The following is a 22,218-nucleotide window of genomic DNA, read 5'->3' on the forward strand; positions in this document are numbered from 1 at the left end:
ACAGATTATCTGCTTATTTATCTCACTGCTGCTTTTAGGAGCTTACTGTGCACAAATTGAATGTTGTGTTTCCTCCATTACAACCGTGACTACATCTGGAACATCTTGAAATTGAGAAAGGTGCCATATAAATGCAAGTTGTCTTTCGATGGGCCGAATGGCCTCCTTCTGCACTGTAGGGATTCTGTGATGATTCTATGAAAGAAAGGAGTGCTTAGGGTTAACAAAATGACCCTCAAAAACTGTCCTGGCGTTTTGTGACCAATTGGGAATCCAAATATAAGCAAGTGGAGAGCTGACTAGTTAATGATTACCAAAACAAAAACATTTTATAACAGACTTTCCTGGACTGATCAAATCAAGCACACTATTCCAAAAAAGGTAAGTGAGTCTCCAAACCCAAAACTAAGCTGAATGTACAGGTGCAGTTCTTGCAAAGTTAGAGTGAGATTCTGTTGTGATCAGAGATCCCAGTAAATTCTAATGAGATGCATTAAGTTAATGAACTGAGACATTTCCTTTGGCTTGTTTCTGATCTGTAAGCAAAGACGCAGACTTGTTCAACCTGTTGTGGAAGAGATAATTCCAGACACTAGTTAATCTTGACTGCCACAAATTCCGGCCTACCCAGAACAAGAGAAATGAGCATCTGGCTCAGTGACAGCTTTCCTTCCTCTGAGTCTGAAAGGTTGCATACTCAATCCCCATTCTGGTCAGTCCCAATGTGTGTTGACTCAGGTTTAGCTCAGTTGGCTGGATGGCTGGTTCATGATGCAGAGCGATGCCAACAGTGCGGGTTCAATTCCCGTACCGGCTGAGGTTATTCATGAAGGCCCTGACTTCTCAACATTGCCCCTCGCCTGAGGTCAAATCACCACCAGTCAGCTCTCCCCTATGGTCATCTGGGACTATGGAGCCTGAGGCTTACCTCTGAATTCCAGTTTGAAATCCACTGGGATACTTGCATCTGGTGAATGATCCACAACCCTCCTGCTCCTGCTCCTGCTCCCCCTCACCGACTGGGATAAAAGGTTTCAGAACTGCCATTCACATTGTGGACTCTCAGCTTGTGAAACCTTCCACTAACTACTTCACTCTCCAAGCAAAGACTCTGACGGTAGAATTGAAGGCAATAACTGAAGTGAAGAGGATATTTCAGAATTGTGCATGGGTCTTGAGAGCTTTTTCATTCCAACGGCTGAGGAATTGGTGTCGACGTGGACAATCTGTTCAATGGCTTCAGCTGATGCACTGTGAATGGTTGTGATGCCACCAGGAATGGTTGCTCTCAGGGCAGGAGTTCAGTACATGGCCGATGGGCAGAATAGCCTTTTACTGTGTTATACAATTCTATTTTATCCTGCACAAGTTAACTTTCTTGAGCTTTCAAAGTTACTAGCCGCTTGAGAGGCAGTGGCTTTTTGTGTACAGGGGGACTGAGAGCCTGTGTACATGGGGATTAAGAGCTGTGTACTTGGGGATTGAGAGTTGTGTACATGGGGACTGAAAGCTACGTATATAAGGACCGAGACCTGTGTAAACGGGGACTGAGAGCTGTGTATGTGGGGACCAAGAGCTGTGTATATGGGGACTGAGAGTTGTGTACATGGGGACTGAAAGCTGTGTACATGGGGACTGAGAGCTGTGTACATGGGGACTGAGAGCTGTGTACATGAGGACAGAGCTGTGTACATGAGGATGGAGAGTGGTGTACATGGGTACTGAGAACTGTGTATGTGAGGACTGGGGCTGTGTGCAGAGGAACTTAAAGCTGCATACACAGCAAACTGAGAGCTGTGTACACAGGGGACTGGGGGCTGTGTACGTGTGTATGCATTAATTTAGATTCTTCATCCTCCTGTTCAAATCCCTCCATAGGTCTCAAGTCCTCCCTATCTCTGTAACCATTTCCAGCACAAAAACCTTCTGAGAAAGCTTCGCACTAAATCTGAACACCCCCCCCCCCCCAACTCCACCCCCCCGCCCCCACTGCACCATAAGCCTTGACTCCCTTGCAGTTGAAAAGTTTGCCTATCCCAGCCTGAAATCTATTCCGTGACCCTTCTCTGTGGACGAGAATTCCAAAGAATAATGACGCTCTGACAGAGAGAATTCCTCCTCATCCCTATCTTAAATAGAACATTTGAAACTGTGCCTCCTAATTCTAGATTCCCCTCCCCCCACCCCGCAGGAAAAATGTCCTCTTAGCGTTGACTCTGCACCGCCCCCTTGGAATCTTATACGTTTCAATCAGATAGCCACTCATTAATGACGCTTCTTAAAACCTAGCTCTTTATTTTGCCACCTGTCCCAATATCTCCTAATGTGGTTCAGTTTCAAATTTTGCTTCATGATGTTCCTATGACACATCCTGGGAAGTTTTACTCCATTAAAGAATTAATATAAATACACGTTTCCTCCAGGTGCTCCGGTTTCCTCCCAGAGTCCATGGATGTGCGGGTTAGGTTGATTGGCCATGCTAAACTGCCCCTTAGTGTCAGGTGGATTAGCTAGGGTAAATGCATGGGGCTATGGGGATAGGGCCTGGGGGGGATTGTTGTTGATGGGCCGAATGGCCTTCTGCTTCATTGTAGGGATTGTATCTATCCAAGTTGTTGCAAGGTAGTGAGTTGTCAGTTAACTGATGGTTGTCTCCCTCTCTCATTCCAGTGCTGAGCTGAGAAGTGGCTGGGCATGAGGTGGATCTTCTCTCTTCTCTGGGCGGGAGCACTCCTGGAATGGGGTACAACAAACCGGCCCTACATTCATCCTTTCCAGCTGTTCACCTGCAACCAAACAGAGTTCCAGGAGGAAATGGACCAAAACAACAGCTTCCTTCCTGAACAGAGTCCGGTCAACATGTCTGAGGAATGGTGGGAGAATGAGCTGTGGAAAGTCAGCCCTACCAAGATGTTCACCTTAACCTGTCTCCAGATGTCTCTGGCCAAAATCTGGTTCGCCAAGCTGGGCTCGCTGGAGGAGTCAGGGGTCACACTGCTGTCCCCTGTCCACCTGTATGAGAGCCTGGCCGCGCTATCCCTGGGGGCCGGGGGCGCCACCGCCAAAAGCTTCCGCGAGCACCTGGGACTCATGGACTACAGATGCGTAGGCGACCAGCACTCCTGGGTCATGCGCTGGCAAGGCAGGCTGCTCCACCATGACATCCTCACTCGGCAGGAAGGTTCGGTCTCCACCGGCGCCTGGTTAATTTTCCGAAAGGGTCTGCAGCTCCGTCGAGCCTTCAGCTGGGAGCTGCGGTGGTTCTATCCCCAGGTGCAGCTGAGAGCCGCCGACTTCAACCAACCCCGCGTGGCCGAAAAGACAATCAACAGCCTGGTCCTCAATGCCACTGGCGGCAGGGTGAGCAACCTGGTGACTGGCTTGAGCCCCAGCACCAATCTGGTGTTGGCCAGTTACATTCACTTCACAGGTAAGAGCCTCGTCAATGAGAAGAAACCTGTAAAAGATCAAGGAAGTGAAATTATCCCTCAGGAAACTTGCTCTATATTCCCAATAAATACCAATAAAAGCGGCGTGGGTAAAACGGTGGCATAGTGGTTAGCACTGTTGCCTCACAGCGCCAGGGACCCGGGTTCAATTCCAGCCTCGGGTGACTGTCTGTGTGGAGTTTGAATGTTCTCCCCGTGTCTGCGTGGGTTTCCTCCGGGTGCTCCGGTTTCCTCCCACAGTCCAAAGATGTGCGGATTAGTTAATTTATGAGGACAGGTGGCATTGTCCAGGCTTCCTTCTGAGTGATCCAACTGAGATCAGAGGGCTGAAAATTCCTGCTTTGTGTGCAATTGGAGGTCAAGGCGTGACTTCCCCTCACAATCACACCAGTTCTGAGAAGCATTTCCTTATATCCCGTTTTGTGGTCGGTGCAGGCTTGATGGGCCGAATGGCCTCTTTCTGCACTGTAGGGATTCTATGATTCTATGGTAACCAATCATACAGTCATAGAATGGGTGCTTTTCTGGTTGGCAGTTGGTGACTAGTGGCGTGCCGCAGGGATCGGTGCTGGGGCCTCAACTGTTTACCATTTACATAGACGATCTGGAGGAGGGGACCGAGTGCAGGGTAACAAAGTTTGCGGATGACACAAAGATGAGTGGGAAAGCGAATTGCTTGGAGGATGCGGAAAGTCTGCAGAGAGATTTGGATAGGCTAAGTGAGTGGGTGAGGATCTGGCAGATGGAGTATAAGGTTGGTAAGTGTGAGGTTATCCACTTTGGAAGGAATAATAGTAAAATGGACTTTTATTTAAATGGTGAAAAATTACAACATGCTACTGTGCAAAGGGACCTGGGGGTCCTTGTGCATGAATCGCAAAAACTCAGTTTGCAGGTGCAGCAGGTAACCAAGAAGGCAAATGGAATGTTGGCCTTTATCGTGAAGGGGATGGAGTATAAAAGCAGAGAGGTCTTGCTGCAATTGTACAAGGGATTGGTGAGGCCGCAACTAGAGTACTGTGTGCAGTTTTGGTCCCCTTATTTGTGAAAGGATATATTGGCCTTGGAGGGAGTACAGAGAAGGTTCACCAGGTTGATACCGGAGATGAGGGGGTTAGCTTATGAGGAGAGATTGAGTAGATTGAGCCTGTACTCGTTGGAGTTTAGAAGGCTGAGGGGAGATCTTATAGAGACATATAAGATAATGAAGGGGCTCGACAGGGTCGAGGCAGAGAGATTCTTTCCACTTAGAAAGGAAACAAGAACTAGAGGACACAGCCTCAAAATAAGGGAGAGTCAGTTTAGAACAGAGTTGAGGAGGAACTTCTTCTCCCAGAGGATAGTGAATCTCTGGAATTCTCTGCCCATTGAAGCAGTGGAGGCTACCTCGTTAAATATGTTTAAGTCACAGGTAGATAGATTTCTGATCAATAAGGGAATTAAGAGTTATGGGGAGCGGGCGGGTAAGTGGAACTAAACCACTATCAGATCAAAGAACAAAGAACAAAGAACAATACAGCACAGGAACAGGCCCTTCGGCCCTCCAAGCCCGCGCCGCTCCCTGGTCCAAACTAGACCATTCTTTTGTATCCCTCCATTCCCACTCCGTTCATATGGCTGTCTAGATAAGTCTTAAACGTTCCCAGTGTGTCCGCCTCTACCACCTTGCCTGGCAGCGCATTCCAGGCCCCCACCACCCTCTGTGTAAAATATGTCCGTCTGATATCTGTGTTAAACCTCCCCCCCCTTCACCTTGAACCTATGACCCCTCGTGAACGTCACCACCGACCTGGGGAAAAGCTTCCCGCCGTTCACCCTATCTATGCCTTTCATAATTTTATACACCTCTATCAAGTCTCCCCTCATCCTCCGTCTTTCCAGGGAGAACAACCCCAGTTTACCCAATCTCTCCTCATAACTAAGCCCCTCCATACTGATCAATAAGATCAGCCATGATCTTATTGAATGGCGGGGCAGGCTCGAGGGACTAGATGGTCTACTCCTGATCCTATTTCTTATGTTCTTATGTAGAATCTCTACAGTGCAAAATGAGGCCATTAGGCCTATCAAGCCTGCACTGACAACAATCCCACCTGCGCCCTATCCCCGTAACCCCACTTATTTACCCTGCTAATCCCCCTGACACTAAGGGTCAATTTAGTATGGCCAAGCCACCTAACCAGCACATCTTTGGAGTGTGAAAGCCAGAGCACCCGAGGAAAACCCACGCAGACACAGGGAGAACATGCAAACTCCACACAGACAGTGACCCGAGGCTGGAATTGAACCCGGGTCCCTGGTGCTGTGAGGCAGGGTGCTAACCACTGTGCCACTGTGCCGCCCCTATGTTCACACTTATTTCCTTATCCCTGAATGTAAACCTGCAATGAAGCAATACAATTGGCCTGTGCTGTGGAATGTGCTTTATCTAAAATTTGCATTTAAAATGAGTGCTTGACTATATTTTATTGAGGTGACCTGGTGCAGCTTCATTAACGCAACTGAAGATGGACTTATCACATGGAAAATTCCAATTTTAAATAACGGAAATAGATGTGAACTTATTACAGAGTTGGTCCTAATATGGACAAAAGAGCTTTGTTTCAGAGGTGAGGTGAGAGTGACAGCCCTCGATATCAAGGCCGCATTTGACCGAATGTGGTATCAAGGAACGCAAGCAAAACTGAAGTCAGTGAGAAACTCGGGGAAAGCCCTCCGCTGGTTGGAGTCATACTTGGTACAAGGGAAGATGGTTGTGGTTGTTGGAGGTCAATCATCTCAGCTCCAAGATATCTCTGTAGGAGTTCCTCAGGGTCGTGTCCTGGGCCCAACCATCTTCAGCTGCTTCATCAGTGATCTTCCCTCTATCATAAGCTTAGAAGTGGGGATGTTCGCTGATGACTGCACAATGTTCAGTACCATTCATGACTTCTCAGATGCTGAAACAGTCCATGTCCAAATGCAGCAAGACCTGGACAAAAGTGAGGCTTGGACTGATAAGTGGCAAGTAACATTTATGCCACAGAAGTGCCATGCAATTACCATCTTCCCCTGACATTCAACAGCATTACCATCACTGAACCCCTCACCCTCCTGGGAGCTTACCATTATCCAGAAACTTAATTGGACCAGCCTTGTAAATACCGTATCTGTAAGAGCAGGTCAGAGGCCGGGAATTCTGTGGTGAGTAACTCACCTCCTGTCTCCCCACAATCAAGTCAGGAGTATAATGGAAGACTCTCCACTTGCCTGGATGAGTGCAGCTCCACTGAAGAGGGTTTACACTATCCAGGACAAAGCAGCCTGCTTGGTTAGCACCGCTTCCACCAATGATGCACAATGACACAGTGCGTACTATCTACAAGATGAACAGTAGCAAATCATCAAGGCTTCTTTGACAGCACCTTCCAAACCCACAACCTCTACCATCTAGAAGGACAAGGGCAGCAACACATAGGAACACCACCACCTGCAAGTTCTGTTCTAAGCCACACACTCTTCCTGGGTTAGAAATATCATCGTCATTGGATCAAAATTGTGGAACTCCCTCCCTAACTGCACTATGAGTATACCTACACCACATGGATTACAGTGGTTAAAGAAGGCAGCTCACCACCACTTCTCCGCGGCTATTAGGGATGGGCAATAAATGCTGGCCTCGTCAGCAATGCTTCTACCCCATGAATAAATAAAAGAAAGAGCTTAATGTCTACATTAATTTGATAAAGTATCATGTTAGGTTTGCTATCAAAGTGAATTTCTTAGCACATCATGTCATATGTCAAACTGGATTTGAAGCCCAAAATCAGCCATGATGTTACTGAACGGCAGTGCCAGCTAGATTGGTCATATGGTCTACTTCTGCTCCTATCTCTTTTGTTCTCATAATCCAGAATCCGGGTAATCCGGGTTGTTTTATGGGGAAAATTGGATCTATTCTCATTGGGATTTAGAAGAATGAGAAGCAATCGTATTGAAACATTTACGATTCGGAAGGAGCTTGACTGATAGATGCTGGTGGGAGGGGCATAATTTCAAAATTAGAGGTCTCCCACGTGAGATGAAGATGAGGAGGAATTTTTTCTCTCAGAGAGTTGGAATTTTCCACCCCAGAGTGCAGTATCTTTTTATTCATTTGTGGGACATGGGCGTCGCTGGGCCAGCATTTATTACCCATCCCTGGTTGCACTTAGAGGGCAGTTGAGAGTCAACCACATTGCTGCGGCTCTGGAGTCACATGTAGGCCAGACCAGGTAAGGACGGCAGATTTCCTTCCCTAAAGACATGAGTGAACCAGATGGGTTTTTCCAACAATTGACAATGGTTTCATGGTCATCAATAGATTCTTAATTCCAGATATTTTTTGTTGAATTCAAATTCCACCAGCTGCCGTGGCGGGATTTGAACCCGGGTCCCCAGAACATTAGCTGGGTTTCTGGGTTAACAGTCTAGTGATAACACCACTAGGCCATCACCTCCTTGGGGCTGGGTCATTGAATACATTCAAGGCTGAGTGCGGCAGATTTTTGAGCTCGAAGGGAGTTGAAAATTAACCGGGTGAGTGGGGGAGTGGGAGTGGGGGGGGAGGCGGGCAGGCGGGGGGTGGCCAGGAATGGGACTTCAGGCAGCAATTAGATTGGCCATGATCTTATTGAATAGTCATGATGTGGAGATGCCAGCATTGGACTGGGGTAAGCACAGTAAGAAGTCTCACAACACCAGGTTAAAGTCCAACAGGTTTATTTGGTAGCAAAAGCCACTAGCTTTTGGAGCGCTTGTTGCTCCTTCACCAGGTCACAAGGACACTAAGAGGCAATTTAGCTTGGCCAATCAACCTAACCTGCACATCTTTGGGAGGAAACCGGAAACCCGGAGGAAACCCACGCAGACATGGGGAGAACGTGCAAACTCTGCACAGACAGTGACTCGAGCCAGGAATCGAACCCAGGTCCCTGGAGCTGTGAAGCAGCAGTGCTAACCACTGTGCTACCGTGCCGCCCAGTCCACTGCTTCGGAAAAACTTACCTTTAATTAATAAATCTGGAATTGAAATTTGTCTCTGCAATGCCGACATAAAGACCCACTCACAGTTCACTCATGCCCTTAGCAGTATGGCCTACATGTGTCTCCGGATCCATAGCAAGGTGGCTGACTCTTAATTGTCCTCTGAAATGGCCGAGCAAGCCATTCAAGGGCAATTAGGGATGGGCAATGAATGCTGGCCTAAGCAGCCACATAAAAAAGCCCATACAAATCACTACATTGGCCCCAGCTGGAGTACAATTGCCCAGTAAATAAATGGTATAATGTTGGGATCTTATATCAATGAGTGCTGGGAACCTATGATGATGCATCTTTTGGATGTGACACTAATCTAAGGTCCCTCCTGCCCCTTGATACATTTGTAAAAGTTCTCTCGGAATTATTCAAGGAGAGCCAGTGAGTTTTCCCAGTGACCGAGCAATTGATGCACCTTTCATTCAAGGAATGAAAGGTGCCTCAGAAATGCAATTTTTTTCTTTCCAATTATTTATATGACCTAAAGGGTTAGCTTAAAGCTTGGAGTCATAGAGTCATAGAGGTTTACAGCATGGAAACATGCCCTTCAGCCCAACTTGTCCATGCCGCTTTTTTTTTAAACCCCTAAGCTAATCCCAATTGCCCGCATTTGGCCCGTATCCCTCTATACCCATCTTACCCATGTAACTAACTGCTTTTTAAAAGACAAAATTGTACCCGCCTCTACTACTACCTCTGGCGACTTGTTCCAGACACTCACCACCCTCTGTGTGAAAAAATTGCCCCTCTGGACACTTTTGTATCTCTCCCCTCTCATCTTTAAACCCATGCCCTCTAGTTTTAGACTCTCCTACCTTTGGGAAAAGATATTGACTATCTATCTGATCTATGCCCCTCATTATTTTATAGACCTCTATAAGATCACCCCTCAGCCTTCTACGCTCCAAAGAAAAAAGTCCCAGTCTACCCAACCTCTCCTTATAACCCAAACCATTAAGTCCCGGTAGCATCCTGGTAAATCTTTTCTGCACTCTTTCTAGTTTAATAACATCCTTTCTATAATAGGGTGACCAGAACTACACACAGTACTCCAAGTGTGGCCTTACCAATGTCTTGTACAACTTCAACAAGACATCCCAATTCCTGTATTCAATGTTCTGACCAATGAAACCAAGCATGCTGAATGCCTTCTTCACCACTCTATCCACCTGTGACTCCACTTTCAAGGAGCTATGAACATGTTCCCCATGATCTCTTTGTTCTGTAACTCTCCCCAACGCCCTACCATTAACTGAGTAAGTCCTGCCCTGGTTCAATCTACCAAAATGCATCACCTCGCATTTGTCTAAATTAAACTCCATCTGCCATTCATCAGCCCACTGGCCCAATTGATCAAGATCCCGTTGCAATCAGAGATAACTTTCTTCACTATCCACTACGCCACCAATCTTGGTGTCATCTGCAAACTTACTAACCATGCCTCCTATATTCTCATCCAAATCATTAATATAAATGACAAATAACAGTGGACCCAGCACTGACCCTGAGACACACCGCTGGTCACAGGCCCCCAGGTTGAAAAACAATCCTATACAACCACCCTCTGGCTTCTGTCAAGAAGCCAATTTTGTATCCATTTAGACACCTCACTCTGGATCCCGTGAGATTTAACCTTACGCAATAACCTACCATGCGTTGGCTTGTCAAAGGCCTTGCTAAAGTCCATGTAGACAACATCAACTGCACTGCCCTCATCTACCTTCTTGGTTACCCCTTCAAAAAACTCAATCAAATTTGTGAGACATGATTTTCCACTCAAAAAGCCATGCTGACTGTCCCTAATCAGTCCTTGCATCTCTGAATGCCTGTAGATCCTGTCTCTCAAAATACCTTCCAACAACTTACCCACCACAGATGTGAGGCTCACTGGCCTGTAGTTCCCAGGCTTTTCCCTGCAGCCCTTTTTAAACAAAGGCACAACATTTGCCACCCTCCAATCTTTAGGATTCACTCGTGACTATCGATGATTCAAATATCTCTGCCAGGTGACCAGCAATTTCCTCCCTAGCCTCCCACAATGTCCTGGGATTCACTTCATCAGGTCCCGGGGATTATCTACTTTGATGTGCTTTAAGACTTCCAGCACCTCTTTCTCTGTAATATGTACACTCCTCAAGACATCACTATTTATTTCCCCAAGTTCCCTAACATAAGAACATAAGAAATAGGAGCAGGAGTAGGCCATCTGGCCCTTCGAGCCTGCCCCGCCATTCAACAAGATCATGGCTGATCTGAAGCGAATCAGTTCCACTTACCCGCCTGCTCCCCATAACCCCTAATTCCCTTATCGATCAGAAAACTATCTACCCGTGATTTAAACATATTCAACGAGGAAGCCTCCACCACTTCAATGGGCAGAGAATTCCAGAGATTCACTACCTTCTGAGAGAAGAAGTTCCCCCTCAACTCTGTTCTGAACCGGCCCCCCCCTTATTTTGAGGCTGTGCCCTCTAGTTCTGGTTTCCCTTCTAAGTGGAAAGAATCTCTCCACCTCTACCCTATCCAGCCCCTTCATTATCTTATATGTCTCTATAAGATCACCCCTCATCCTTCTAAACTCCAACGAGTACAGACCCAATCTGTTTAATCTCTCCTCATAAGCCACACCCCTCATCTCCGGTATCAACCTGGTGAACCTTCTCTGCACTCCCTCCAAGGCCAATATATCCTTTCGCAAATAAGGGGACCAAAACTGCACACAGTACTCCAGTTGCGGCCTCACCAGTGCCTTGTACAGTTGCAGCAAGACCCCCCTGCTTTTATATTCTATCCCCCTCGCGATAAGGGCCAACATTCCATTCGCCTTCTTGATCACCTGCTGCACCTGCAGACTGAGTTTTTGCGATTCGTGCACAAGGACCCCCAGGTCCCTCTGCACAGTCGCACGATGTAATTTTTCTCCATTTAAATAATATTCCAATTTACTATTATTTCTTCCAAAGTGGATAACCTCACATTTGCTAACGTTATATTCCATCTGCCAGATCCTCGCCCACTCGCTCAGCCTATCCAAATCTCTCTGCAGACTTTCCGCGTCCTCCACGCAATTCGCTTTCCCACTCACCTTCGTGTCATCAGCAAACTTGAATACCCTACATTCAGTCCCCTCCTCCAGATCATCTATGTAAATGGTAAACAATTGAGGCCCCAGCACCAATCCCTGCGGCATGCCACTGGTCACCAACTGCCAACCAGAAAAGCACCCATTTATCCCAACTCTCTGCTTCCTGTTAGATAGCCAATCCCCAATCCACGCCTACACCTTACCCCTAACTCCGTGTACCCCAATCTTCTGCAGCAACCTTTTGTGAGGCACCTTATCGAACGCCTTCTGGAAATCTAAAAACACCACATCCACCGGTTCCCCTCTGTCAACCGCACTAGTGACATCTTCATAAAAGTCCAGTAGATTCGTCAAACACGACTTTCCCTTCATGAATCCATGCTGCGTCTGCTTGATCGAACTATTCTTATTCAGGTGCTCTGTTATTTCCCCTTTAATAATGGACTCTAGCATCTTCCCAACTACGGACGTTAAGCTAACCGGCCTGTAGTTACTCGCCTTTTGTCTACTTCCTTTTTTAAACAGCGGCGTAACAGTAGCTGTTTTCCAGTCAGCCGGCACTACCCCAGATTCCAGCGAATTTTGATAAATTACTACTCACGCATCTGCTATTACCTCAGCCATTTCTTTCAGTACCCTGGGATGCATTCCATCCGGGCCCGGGGACTTGTCTACCTTCAGTCCCATTAGTCTACCAAGCACTACCTCTTTAGTAACAGTAATTGTATTAAGGACCTCCCCTCCCACCAACTCTCGATCTCTAATATTCGGCAAACTATTTGTGTCTTCCACCGTGAAGACCGACACAAAGAACTTATTTAAAGTCTCAGCCATTTCCTTGTTTTCCACTATTAAATCCCACCTCTCATCTTCCAAGGGTCCAACATTCACTCTAGCCACTCTATTCCTTTTTATATACTTGTAAAAACTTTTACTATCATTTTTTATATTTTGAGCTAGTTTAGTTTCATAATCTATCTTTCCTTTCTTAATCGCTTTCTTAGTCGTTCTTTGTTTTTCTTTAAAGCTTTCCCAATCCACTAATTCTCCACTATTTTTGGCCACTCTGTACGCCTCTGATTTTATTTTAATATTCTCCTTTATTTCCTTCGTTATCCACGTCCGGTTATCCTTTTTCTTACAGTCCTTCTTTATCACCAGAATATATTTTTGCTGAGTACTTTAAAAAATCTCCTTAAAAATCCTCCACTGTTCCTCAGCTGTCCTACCTACCAGTCTGCTCGCCCAGTCTACATTAGCCAATTCCACCCTCATCCTATCGTACTCCCCTCTGTTCAAGCAGAGGACACTGGTTTGGGATCCTACTTTCTCACCCTCCATCTGTATCAGAAATTCCACCATATTATGATCACTCATCCCAAGAGGATCCTTCACAAGAAGATCCTTAATCCTACCTGTCTCATTGCACAGAACCAGATCCAAGATAGCTCGCTCTCTCGTAGGTTCTGTAACATACTGTTCAATGAAACAATCCCGACAGCATTCCAAGAACTCTTCCTCAAGCCCTCCACGTCCAATTTGAGTCGACCAATCAATATGTAGGTTAAAATCCCCCATGATAATTGCCGTTCCACTTTTGCACGCATCCATGCTTTTCTCAACAGTAAATACTGATGAGAAATATTCATTTAGGATCTCACCCATTTCTTGTGGATCTGCACATAGATGACCTTGTTGATCCTTAAGAGGCCCTACTCTCTCCCTAGTTACTCTTTTGCCCTTTATGTATTTGTAGACGTTCATTGGATTCTCCTTTGCCTTATCTGCTAAAACAATCTTGTGTCCCTTTTTCCCCCCCTGATTTCTCTCTTAACTCTACTCCTACACCCCCTATACTCTTTGTTGTGGGAAATTCACTACTTCGGAGTCAGACTTGGAGGTTCAACAAACAGTTTTATTCGGACAAAGCTTTGGGAGAAGCGCTGGCACTCCGCAGTACAGGCGTCACCTTCTCAACTACACAATGGTAGTTGAGCATCTTTTATACATTGTTAGATAATAGACAGTACGGACATTAGCTGTTAGCACATCGTTACAAGTTGAGTAGACAGATACGGACATCGACGTTATACATAGACAAGTATGGACATTGACAGTTATCACATCATTGTACATAGAGTAGATACATTTATGCAGTTATGTCCTCTATCAATGGCTGCTCTTGTTATATATATTTATGCATTTATGTCCCCATCAGTGGCTGATCTCGTTATCAAACTCATTGTTCTGGGTCTGCTTTTATCTTAAGTTTAAGGTGCCTCAAGGTCTGACCTGTTTTCTGCAGTAATTTAAACACTACAGGTTTTAACTCTTTGTGTAATGCCTGTGCCCAAAGTCAGTGCCTCTTAATGTCCTTTCCCAGAGTCCACTTTGTGTGCCAGGTAACCATTTTGTGTCCATTACTTTGATTTCACCCTAACACTCTTCAGGGGACTCACTTGTTCCCAGCTGCTATGCATGTCATGTGCCTCCTTCTTCTTCTTGACCAGGGCCTCAATATCCCGAGTCATTCAAGGTTCCCTACTTCTGTCAGCCTTGTCACTCTAAGAGGAATGTGCTTCCCCTGAACCCTGGTTAACACACTTTTGGAAGCCGCCCCCTTACCAGACGTCCCTTTGCCTTCCCACAGACTCCCCCAATTAACTTTTGAAAGTTCCTGCCTGATGCCATCAAAATTGGCCTTGCCCCAATTTAGAATTTTAACTTTTGGGCCAGACCTATCATTCTCCATAGTTATCTTAAAAATAATGGAATTATGGTCACTGATCCCAAAGTGATCCCTCGCTAACACTTCTGTCACCTGCCCTTATTTCCCAAGAGGAGGTCAAGTTTTGTCCCCTTTCTAGTCGGGCCATCCACATACTGAATGAGAAATTCCTCCTGAACACACAACAAATTTCTCTCCAGCCAACCCTCTAATAGTATGGCTGTCCCCGTCAATGTTGGAGTCTTGGGTAAGACTCTGTGAGGTAGAAACCTAATGGGAGATCCTACCAATTTTGCGGAAAAGTGAGAAAATCAGGCTGTAAATTGTTGCGATGTAAAAAGCAAAATACTGTGGGATGCTGGGGCCTGAAACAAAAACAGAACAATACTGGAAAATCTCAGCAGGTCTGACTGTGGACAGAGAACAGAGCCAACGTTTCGAGTCTGGATGACTCTTCCAAATTGTTAGTTCTGTTCCCTCTCCACAGATGCTGTCAGACCTGCTGAGATTTTCCAGCATTTTCTGTTTCTGCATTGTAAATTGTTGCGTTTCTTTCACAAGCTGTGTGAGGAAATTTCCTTTTCTTCCTCTTAGGAAAATGGCAGTCCAGATCTCAATGCCAAGGGTCAGAACTTCAGGATTTCTTCAACGACGGCAAGGACAAAGTCCAGGTCCCCATGATGACCTGGTGTGGAAAATTGTGGTATTACGTTGATCCTGAGTACACTTTGATTAAACTCCCGATGAATGGAACAGTGTACATGATGCTTGTCCAGCCTGTCCAATCCAACTTGCTGCAGAAGATTGAATCCACCCTTGATGTTAACGATATCATGCTTAAAACTGGGTATATATAAATAATTATACAGTTATTTAGATACATTGAATCTATAGAACAGAAATAGGCCATTGGCCCAAATGGTCTTTATCAGTTTTATGCTTCATACAGTCCTGCTCGCACCCTTCTTCACTTCAACCTATCAGCATATCCCTCTGTCTTTTCTCCCTCAAGTATTTATCCAGCTTCCCCTTAAATGTATCTACTGCTAGATACCCCATTGAAAGAGAACGTCAAAGAATGTTATTCATATGGACACATAGAAGACATTTGACAAAGTCCCTTCTTTAACTAAATTTGAAGCTAGTGCAATTGAAACCAAAGTACTGACGTGCTTAGAAAATTAGCTGAGTGGCAGTTGCAGAGAGTAATGGGTGGGAATTAGCAGCGTGTAGCTAGTGGTGTCCCACAAGGGTCTGTGGTGGACCTCAACTAATCACTGTGTTTATTTATTAACAACTTGGATGATGCAATCAAAAGCCACATATACAATTTGTGATTACAATGACACCAAGATAAGCGATATTGTAAGCAGTGTCAATGGCAGCATAAATCTAGAAAGAAATATGAATCAATTAAGTGAACGGACAAAACTGGAACTCACTGTCCATGAGGGTGGTGAAAGCAGAGACAGTCAATGATTTCAAAAGGAAATTGGATGATTTGATTTGATTTATTATTGTCACATGTATTGGTATACAGTGAAAGGTATTGTTTCTTGCACGCTATACAGACAAGCATACCGTTCATAGAGTATATATGGGAGAAGGAAAGGAGAGGGCGCAGAATGTAGTGTTACAGTCATAGCTAAGGTGTAGAGAATGATCAGCTTAATATAAGATAGGTCCATTCAAAAGTCTGATGGCAACAGGGAAAGAGCTGTTCTTGAGTCAGTTGGTACGTGACCTCAGATTTTTGTGTCTTTTTCCCGACGGGTGAAAGTGGAAGAGAGAATGTCCGGGGTGCGTGGGGTCCTTAATTATACTGGCTGCTTTGCCGAGGCAGCGGGAAGTGTAGACAGAGTCAATGGATGGGAGGCTGGTTTGTGTGATGGACTGGGCTACATTCACAACCCTTTGTAGTTTGTTGTGGTCATGATCAGAGCAGGAGCCAGACCAAGCTGTGATACAAGCAGAAAAAATGGTTTCTATGGTGCATCTAGTACTTGAAGGAAATAAATTGAAGGAAATAGGCTACGAGAATAGTGGGGGAATGGGATGACTGGATTGCTGCATGAAGATCCAGTATTGACCTGAAGGCTGAACGGCCTCCTTGCGTGTCATAAATGACCCTGTCTCTAAAACTGAGGCAAAGAGATTTTAATGTCGGAAAATGTGAAGTCACCCACTCTGGACCGAAAGAGAATAGAGTGGGGGACTTTCTAAACAATGAAAAACTAGAATTCACAAAAGGCTGGTACAGGTAGTCCCGGCCAGGTAAGGACGACAGATTTCCTTCCCTAAAGGGCATTAGTGAACAAAATGCATTTTTACAATGATCAATGGCAGTTTCAAAGTAGTCACTGTTACTGAGACTAACTTTATATTCCAGATGTTTTTTTAAAAATTGAAGTTAAATCCCACCAGCTGCCACAGTGGGACTTGAACCCATGTCTGCAAAGCATAAGCCTGGCCAGTGACATTAATAGTACAGCTTCTCCCCATAATTTCAAAACTGAGATTTATAGATTTTGTATTATGGGGCAGCACAGTGGTTAGCATCGCTGCCTCACAGCACCAGGGACCCGGATTCGATTCCCAGCTAAGGTCACTGTCAGTGTGGAGTTTGCATATTCTCCTCGTGTCTGTGTGGGTTTCCTCCGGGTGCTCCAGTTTCCTCCCACAGTCCAAAGATGTGCGGGTTAGGTGCCTTGGCTATGCTAAATTGCCCCTTAGTATCAGGGGGACTAGCTAGTGTAAATGCATGGGGTTATAGGGATAGGGCTGGGTGAGATTGTGGTCGGTGCAGTCTCGATGGGCCGAATGGCCTCCTTCTGCACTGTAGGATTTTATGATTCTATGGAATATGGGGGTAACGGCAGACATATGGAGTTAGTTTGCAAATCAGCCATGGCATCATTGAATGCCGAAACAGGTCCAAAGGGCTGAATGACTGACTCTGTTCCAATGATCTATAATGGATGCCCAGTCTGTTCTATCCTGATCACTGTAACCTCCCAGTTCTGGTATCAACATTATGAATATCTTTTTTCTTTCTCGATTTCCTCAACATCTTCCTCAATATGGAGACCAAAACTGTTCAGAACACCCCAAGTATATCTTAGCAAGGTTCTGCAGAAGCTCAATACAGCTTCTTCGTTTTTCAATCCAATACATCCAGAAATTAACCCCATTATTTGATTTCCATTTTTATTGCTTGAATTTGTATTGTTACTCTTTGTGTTTATCTGTACCCTCAAATAAGTTTCTCTGTGCCCTTTTACCCTTTTAAAGAATGTAAGGCCTCTTGGCTTTCCACCAAAATACTCATAATATTTATGTTAAAAAAAAGTTGTACAAAGAGAGTGCTCGTTACAAAAGGGGAAGAAATCTGGACATGGGTGGGGGAGGGGCACAAAAAAGTCAGCATCTCATTTGCTGTCCACATCACGACAGGGCCTGATTTTGATTTGATTTATTATTGTCACATGTATTGGGATACAGTGAAAAGTATTGTTTCTTGCGCCCTATACAGACAAAGTATACCTTTCATAGAGAAGGAAAGGAGAGGGTGCAGAATGTAGTATTACCCTACATAGCTAGGGTTTAAAGAAAGATCAACTTAATATAAGGTAAGTCCATTCAAAAGTCTGACGGCAGCAGGGAAGAAGCTGTTCTTGAGTCGGTTGGTACGTGATCTCAGACTTTTGTATCTTTTTCCCGACGGAAGAAGGTGGAAGAGAGAATGTCCAGGGTGCGTGATTATGCTGGCTGCTTTTCCGAGGCAGTGGGAAATTTAGATGGAGCCAATCTGTTGAAGTTGGGTTGAGTTGAATATTAAGTGAGCTGTATAACGAGCAACTGTCTTGCTTTCTGACCCATATCCAATTTCACTGCCAGAATGGTTTTTCAATGCATTGCAACCCTCTCATCTCTTCTTGGTAATGGGGGGGAAATATTATTTTCTTCTTATAATCACCCCACAGACTTGTGAGGCTGACCTTGCCGCATTTCAAATGGGACAGTACATATGATGCAAAAGAACTTTACCGCAGGATGAAGCTGCCAGATATGTTGGGTGGTCAAGCCAACTTCTCCAGATTAAACGATGTCCAGGAGCTGACACCAGACAAGGTAGGGGAGCAGCCTGACTAACAACAGTCATTGGCATTCCTTTGATTTGATTTATTATTGTCACATGTATTGGTACATAGTGAAAAATATTGTTTCTTGCACGCTATACAAAGCATACCGTTCATAGAGTACATGGGGAGAAGAAAAGGAAAGGGTGCAGAATGTAGTGTTACAGTCATAGCTAGGGTGCAGAGAAAGATCAATTTAATCCAAGGTAACTCCATTCAAATATCTGACAGCAGCAGGGAAGAAGCTGTTCGAGTCAGTTGGTACATGTCCTCAGACCTTTGTATCTTTTTCCCGATGGAAGAAGGTGGAAGAGAGAATGTCCGGGGTGCATGGGGTCCTTGATTATGTTGGCTACTTTTCTGAGGCAGCGGCAAGTGTGGAAGGAGTCAAAGGATGGGAGGCTGGTTTGTGCGATGGACTGGGCTACATTCACGACCCTTTGTAGTTTCTTGCAGTCTTAGGCAGAGCAAGAGCCATACCAAGCTGTGGTACATCCGGAAAGGATGCTTTCTATGGTGCATCTGTAAAAATTGGAGCGTCGTAGCTGACATGCCAAATTTACTTAGCCTCCTGAGAAAGTAGAGGCACCAGTTCGTGACCCCAGAACAGACTAAAACACAAAGTCACTCCCAGACTTTATAACCTGGTATGCTAAATCCCCCTCCCTAGCCAGTCTGTCAGACTGAAAGGTTCCCAATATTGGTGGTCTATCTGACCCCATCGTCTCTCCATTTTCAAGACAGGCTACCTTTTAACTGCATAACTCTGTCCCTCTCAACACATACATCCATGCTGCCGTTACCTTCAGACCAACATTTGCAATAAGCTGTGCAGGTGAATGGTCATGCAGCAATCAGGGATGTACCACACAGGGAACAAACAGGCCATGTTCCCCTTTAAGGTATATATACGCACATATCTATGTGTTAGTCTTAAAGGAGCCACACAGTGCAACAAGTCAATGGCACACTGCAAACAGAAATTAGAAGGAGCATTGTTCCAGACCTGACTACTCCAATGCTCTCCTGGCTGACCAGCCACCTTCCAAAACTCTGCTGCCCTAATCCTAACTTGTACCAAGTTCAGTTTATGCTCACTGATCTACATTGGCTCCATGTCTGACACAGCTTAAATTTAAAATTCTCAATCTTGTGTTAAAATCATTCCATGGCCACACCCCTTCCGATCTCTGTAACCTCCTCCAGCCCTACAAGCCGATGAGATCTCGGAATTCCTTTCATTCTGGCCTTTTGATCTCTGATATTCAGTGCTCCACTACTGGTGGCTGGGCCTTCAGCTGGCGAGGTCCTAAATTCTGGAATTCCCTCCCAAAATATCTGTGCCTCTGTCACTGCTTTTAATAGATTCATACACCACCCTAACTTGGAAATATATCTCCGTTCCTTCACTGTTGCTGGGTCCAAACCCTGGTATTCCCTCCCAAACAGCATCAAGGATGTAGCTACATCAGGCAGCACAGTGGCACAGAGGTTAACGCTGCTGCCTCACAGTGCCAGGGTCCAAGGTTCAATTCCAGCCTTGGATTACTGTCTGTTTGCACGCTCTCCCCATGTCTGTGTGGGTTTCCTCCGGGTGCTCCAGTTTCCTCCCACAGTCCAAAGATGTGCAGGTTAGGTTGAATGGCTATGCTAAATTGATCCTAGTGTCAGGGGGATTAGCAGGGTAAATGCATTGGGTTACAGGAGCAGGGCCTGGGTGGATTGTGGTCGGTACAGACTCGATGAGCCGAATGGTCTCCTTCTGTGCTGTAGGGATTCTATGATTCTATTCTAAATGGACTGTAACAGTTCAAGAAAGCAGCTCACCATCACCTTCTCAAGGGCAATTAGGGATGGGCAATAAATGCTGGTCTGAGCAGTGATGTCCACACTATGAATGAATAAAGAAAAACTTTTAAAAATCTACCTCCTTAAACCATCCTTTTGGTAACCTGTTGCTTGGTGTCAAGTGTGGTTTTCTGACGCTACAATGAAGCAACTTGGGGGCAAACATTATAGAAATGCAACTTGTTTTTAGAGTTTCTGTGAGTTTTCTTTCTTTGTTAAATGTCCTGCTTTTGTATGTTTGCTTTAGGTCAAACAGCACGTTATTTTCGAAGTGTTGGAAGATGAGGAGAAGCCGACGTCTGCAGATGTTCCCTTCAGTAACACAACCTTCACAACGGAGATTGGGATAGACAAACCTTTCTTTTTCCAAGTTTACGATAAAATATTGAGTCAGTTGCTCTTTCTTGGCAGAGTAAAGAAGCTTCACTGAAAACAAGAATTAACAATATTACTGAAGAAAGACATGCTCTCGAAGCGTTTCATCTTGCACTCATCAGGACAGATCTACAAGAATACAAATTGTGTAGGGAACAGTTCATACTGCATGAGAAGAGAGTGCTGATTAGTTGGCAAGTGGACTCTTGATTCGTGGAGGCATTACCATGGAGAATTATCAAGGGAACAGTTAACTGTCAAGGTTTTGTTTAAATTCAAACCATGCAGATTGACTCTGACTGGTCAAGGCATTGCCCTGGGATAGAACCAGGGAATGGCTGTCCCCCAAGCTTTTGTTTAGTTAAAATGGTACAATGCATGGACATGCTCCTTCTGCCTGCAAAGAACAGGGCCTGGTGAGTGAATGTACATAACTTCTAGCATGTGTAAGTGAGCCACAATGCGAGCATGACTGATAAACCTAAATTGGTTGTTGTTGTAATTAACAGGATGTTGCCATCGAGCCAAAAAGATGCTCCGTCTGTCACACACAGGAGTAACATAATACATGAATTTCAGTGTATGGAGATCGTATCAAACAGCATGTACCATCAGCCGTCCACAATAGACAAGGCTCTAATCGGACCCGACCCTAGCCCATGCTTGCAAAACTCAAAACAGATTAGTGCCGACATTAGATATGATTCCGTGATTGGACAGTACTTGCTAAACAATCCTGATTGTGTAAAGAATTACACTGACAACCAGTTTAAGATTATCATTCGGCTCACAGTATGGTTCATTTTCTTTCTTCATTGGTGGAACATGGGTGTCGCTGGCTGGCCAGCATTTATTACCCATCCCTAGTTGCCCTTGAGAAGGTGGTGGTGAGCTGCCGCCTTGAATATCTGCAGTCGTTGCGCTGTGGGTTGACCCACAATGCCGTTAGGGCGGGAATTCCAGAATTTTGACCCAGCGACTGAGAAGGAACGGCGATATATTTCCAAGTTAGGATGGTGAGTGGCTTGGAGGGGAACTTGCAGGTAGTGGTGTTCACATGTATCTGCTGCCCTTGTCCTTCTAGATAGAAGTGGTCGAGGGTTTGCAAGGTGCTGTCTGAGGATCTTTGGTGATTTGCTGCAGTGCATCTTGTAGATTCTGCACATTGCTGCTACTGAAGGTCGTTGGTGGAGGGAGTGGATGTTTGTAGATGTGGCGCCAATCAAACGGGCTGTTTTGTCCTACTTGGTGTCAAGTTTCTTAAGTGTTGTTGGAGCTGCACCCATCCAGGCAAGTGGGGAGTATTCCATCACACTCCCGACTTGTGCCTTGTAGATGGTGGATAGGTTTTGGGGAGTCAGAAGGTGAGTTACTCACTGCAGTTTTGCAGTATTCCTAGCCTCTGACCTGCTCTTGTAGCCGCTGTGTTTATGTGGCGAGTCCAGTTGAGTTTCTGGTCAATGGTAACCCGTTGACAGTGTGCTAGAAGCTACATATATTCACACACAGGGCCATGTCCTTTGCAAACAGAAGGAA

At 45.3% G+C, this 22,218-nt stretch overlaps 1 protein-coding gene across 1 annotated transcript; it reads left to right on the forward strand.

Annotated features, from left to right (window-relative positions):
* The first annotated feature begins 259 nt into the window (after nt 1-259).
* Nucleotides 260-21,568, forward strand: LOC144493821 (angiotensinogen-like). Its single transcript, XM_078213360.1, has 5 exons — nt 260-381; nt 2,671-3,430; nt 14,915-15,167; nt 18,304-18,451; nt 20,555-21,568. The coding sequence occupies exons 2-5, from the start codon at nt 2,695-2,697 to the stop codon at nt 20,735-20,737; spliced, it is 1,320 nt and encodes a 439-aa protein (XP_078069486.1). The 5' UTR covers nt 260-381; nt 2,671-2,694; the 3' UTR covers nt 20,738-21,568.
* The last annotated feature ends 650 nt before the right edge of the window (nt 21,569-22,218 follow it).

The sequence above is a fragment of the Mustelus asterias genome, chromosome 5 (genome assembly GCF_964213995.1).
Source record: "Mustelus asterias chromosome 5, sMusAst1.hap1.1, whole genome shotgun sequence".
Taxonomy (NCBI): Eukaryota; Metazoa; Chordata; class Chondrichthyes; order Carcharhiniformes; family Triakidae; genus Mustelus; species Mustelus asterias.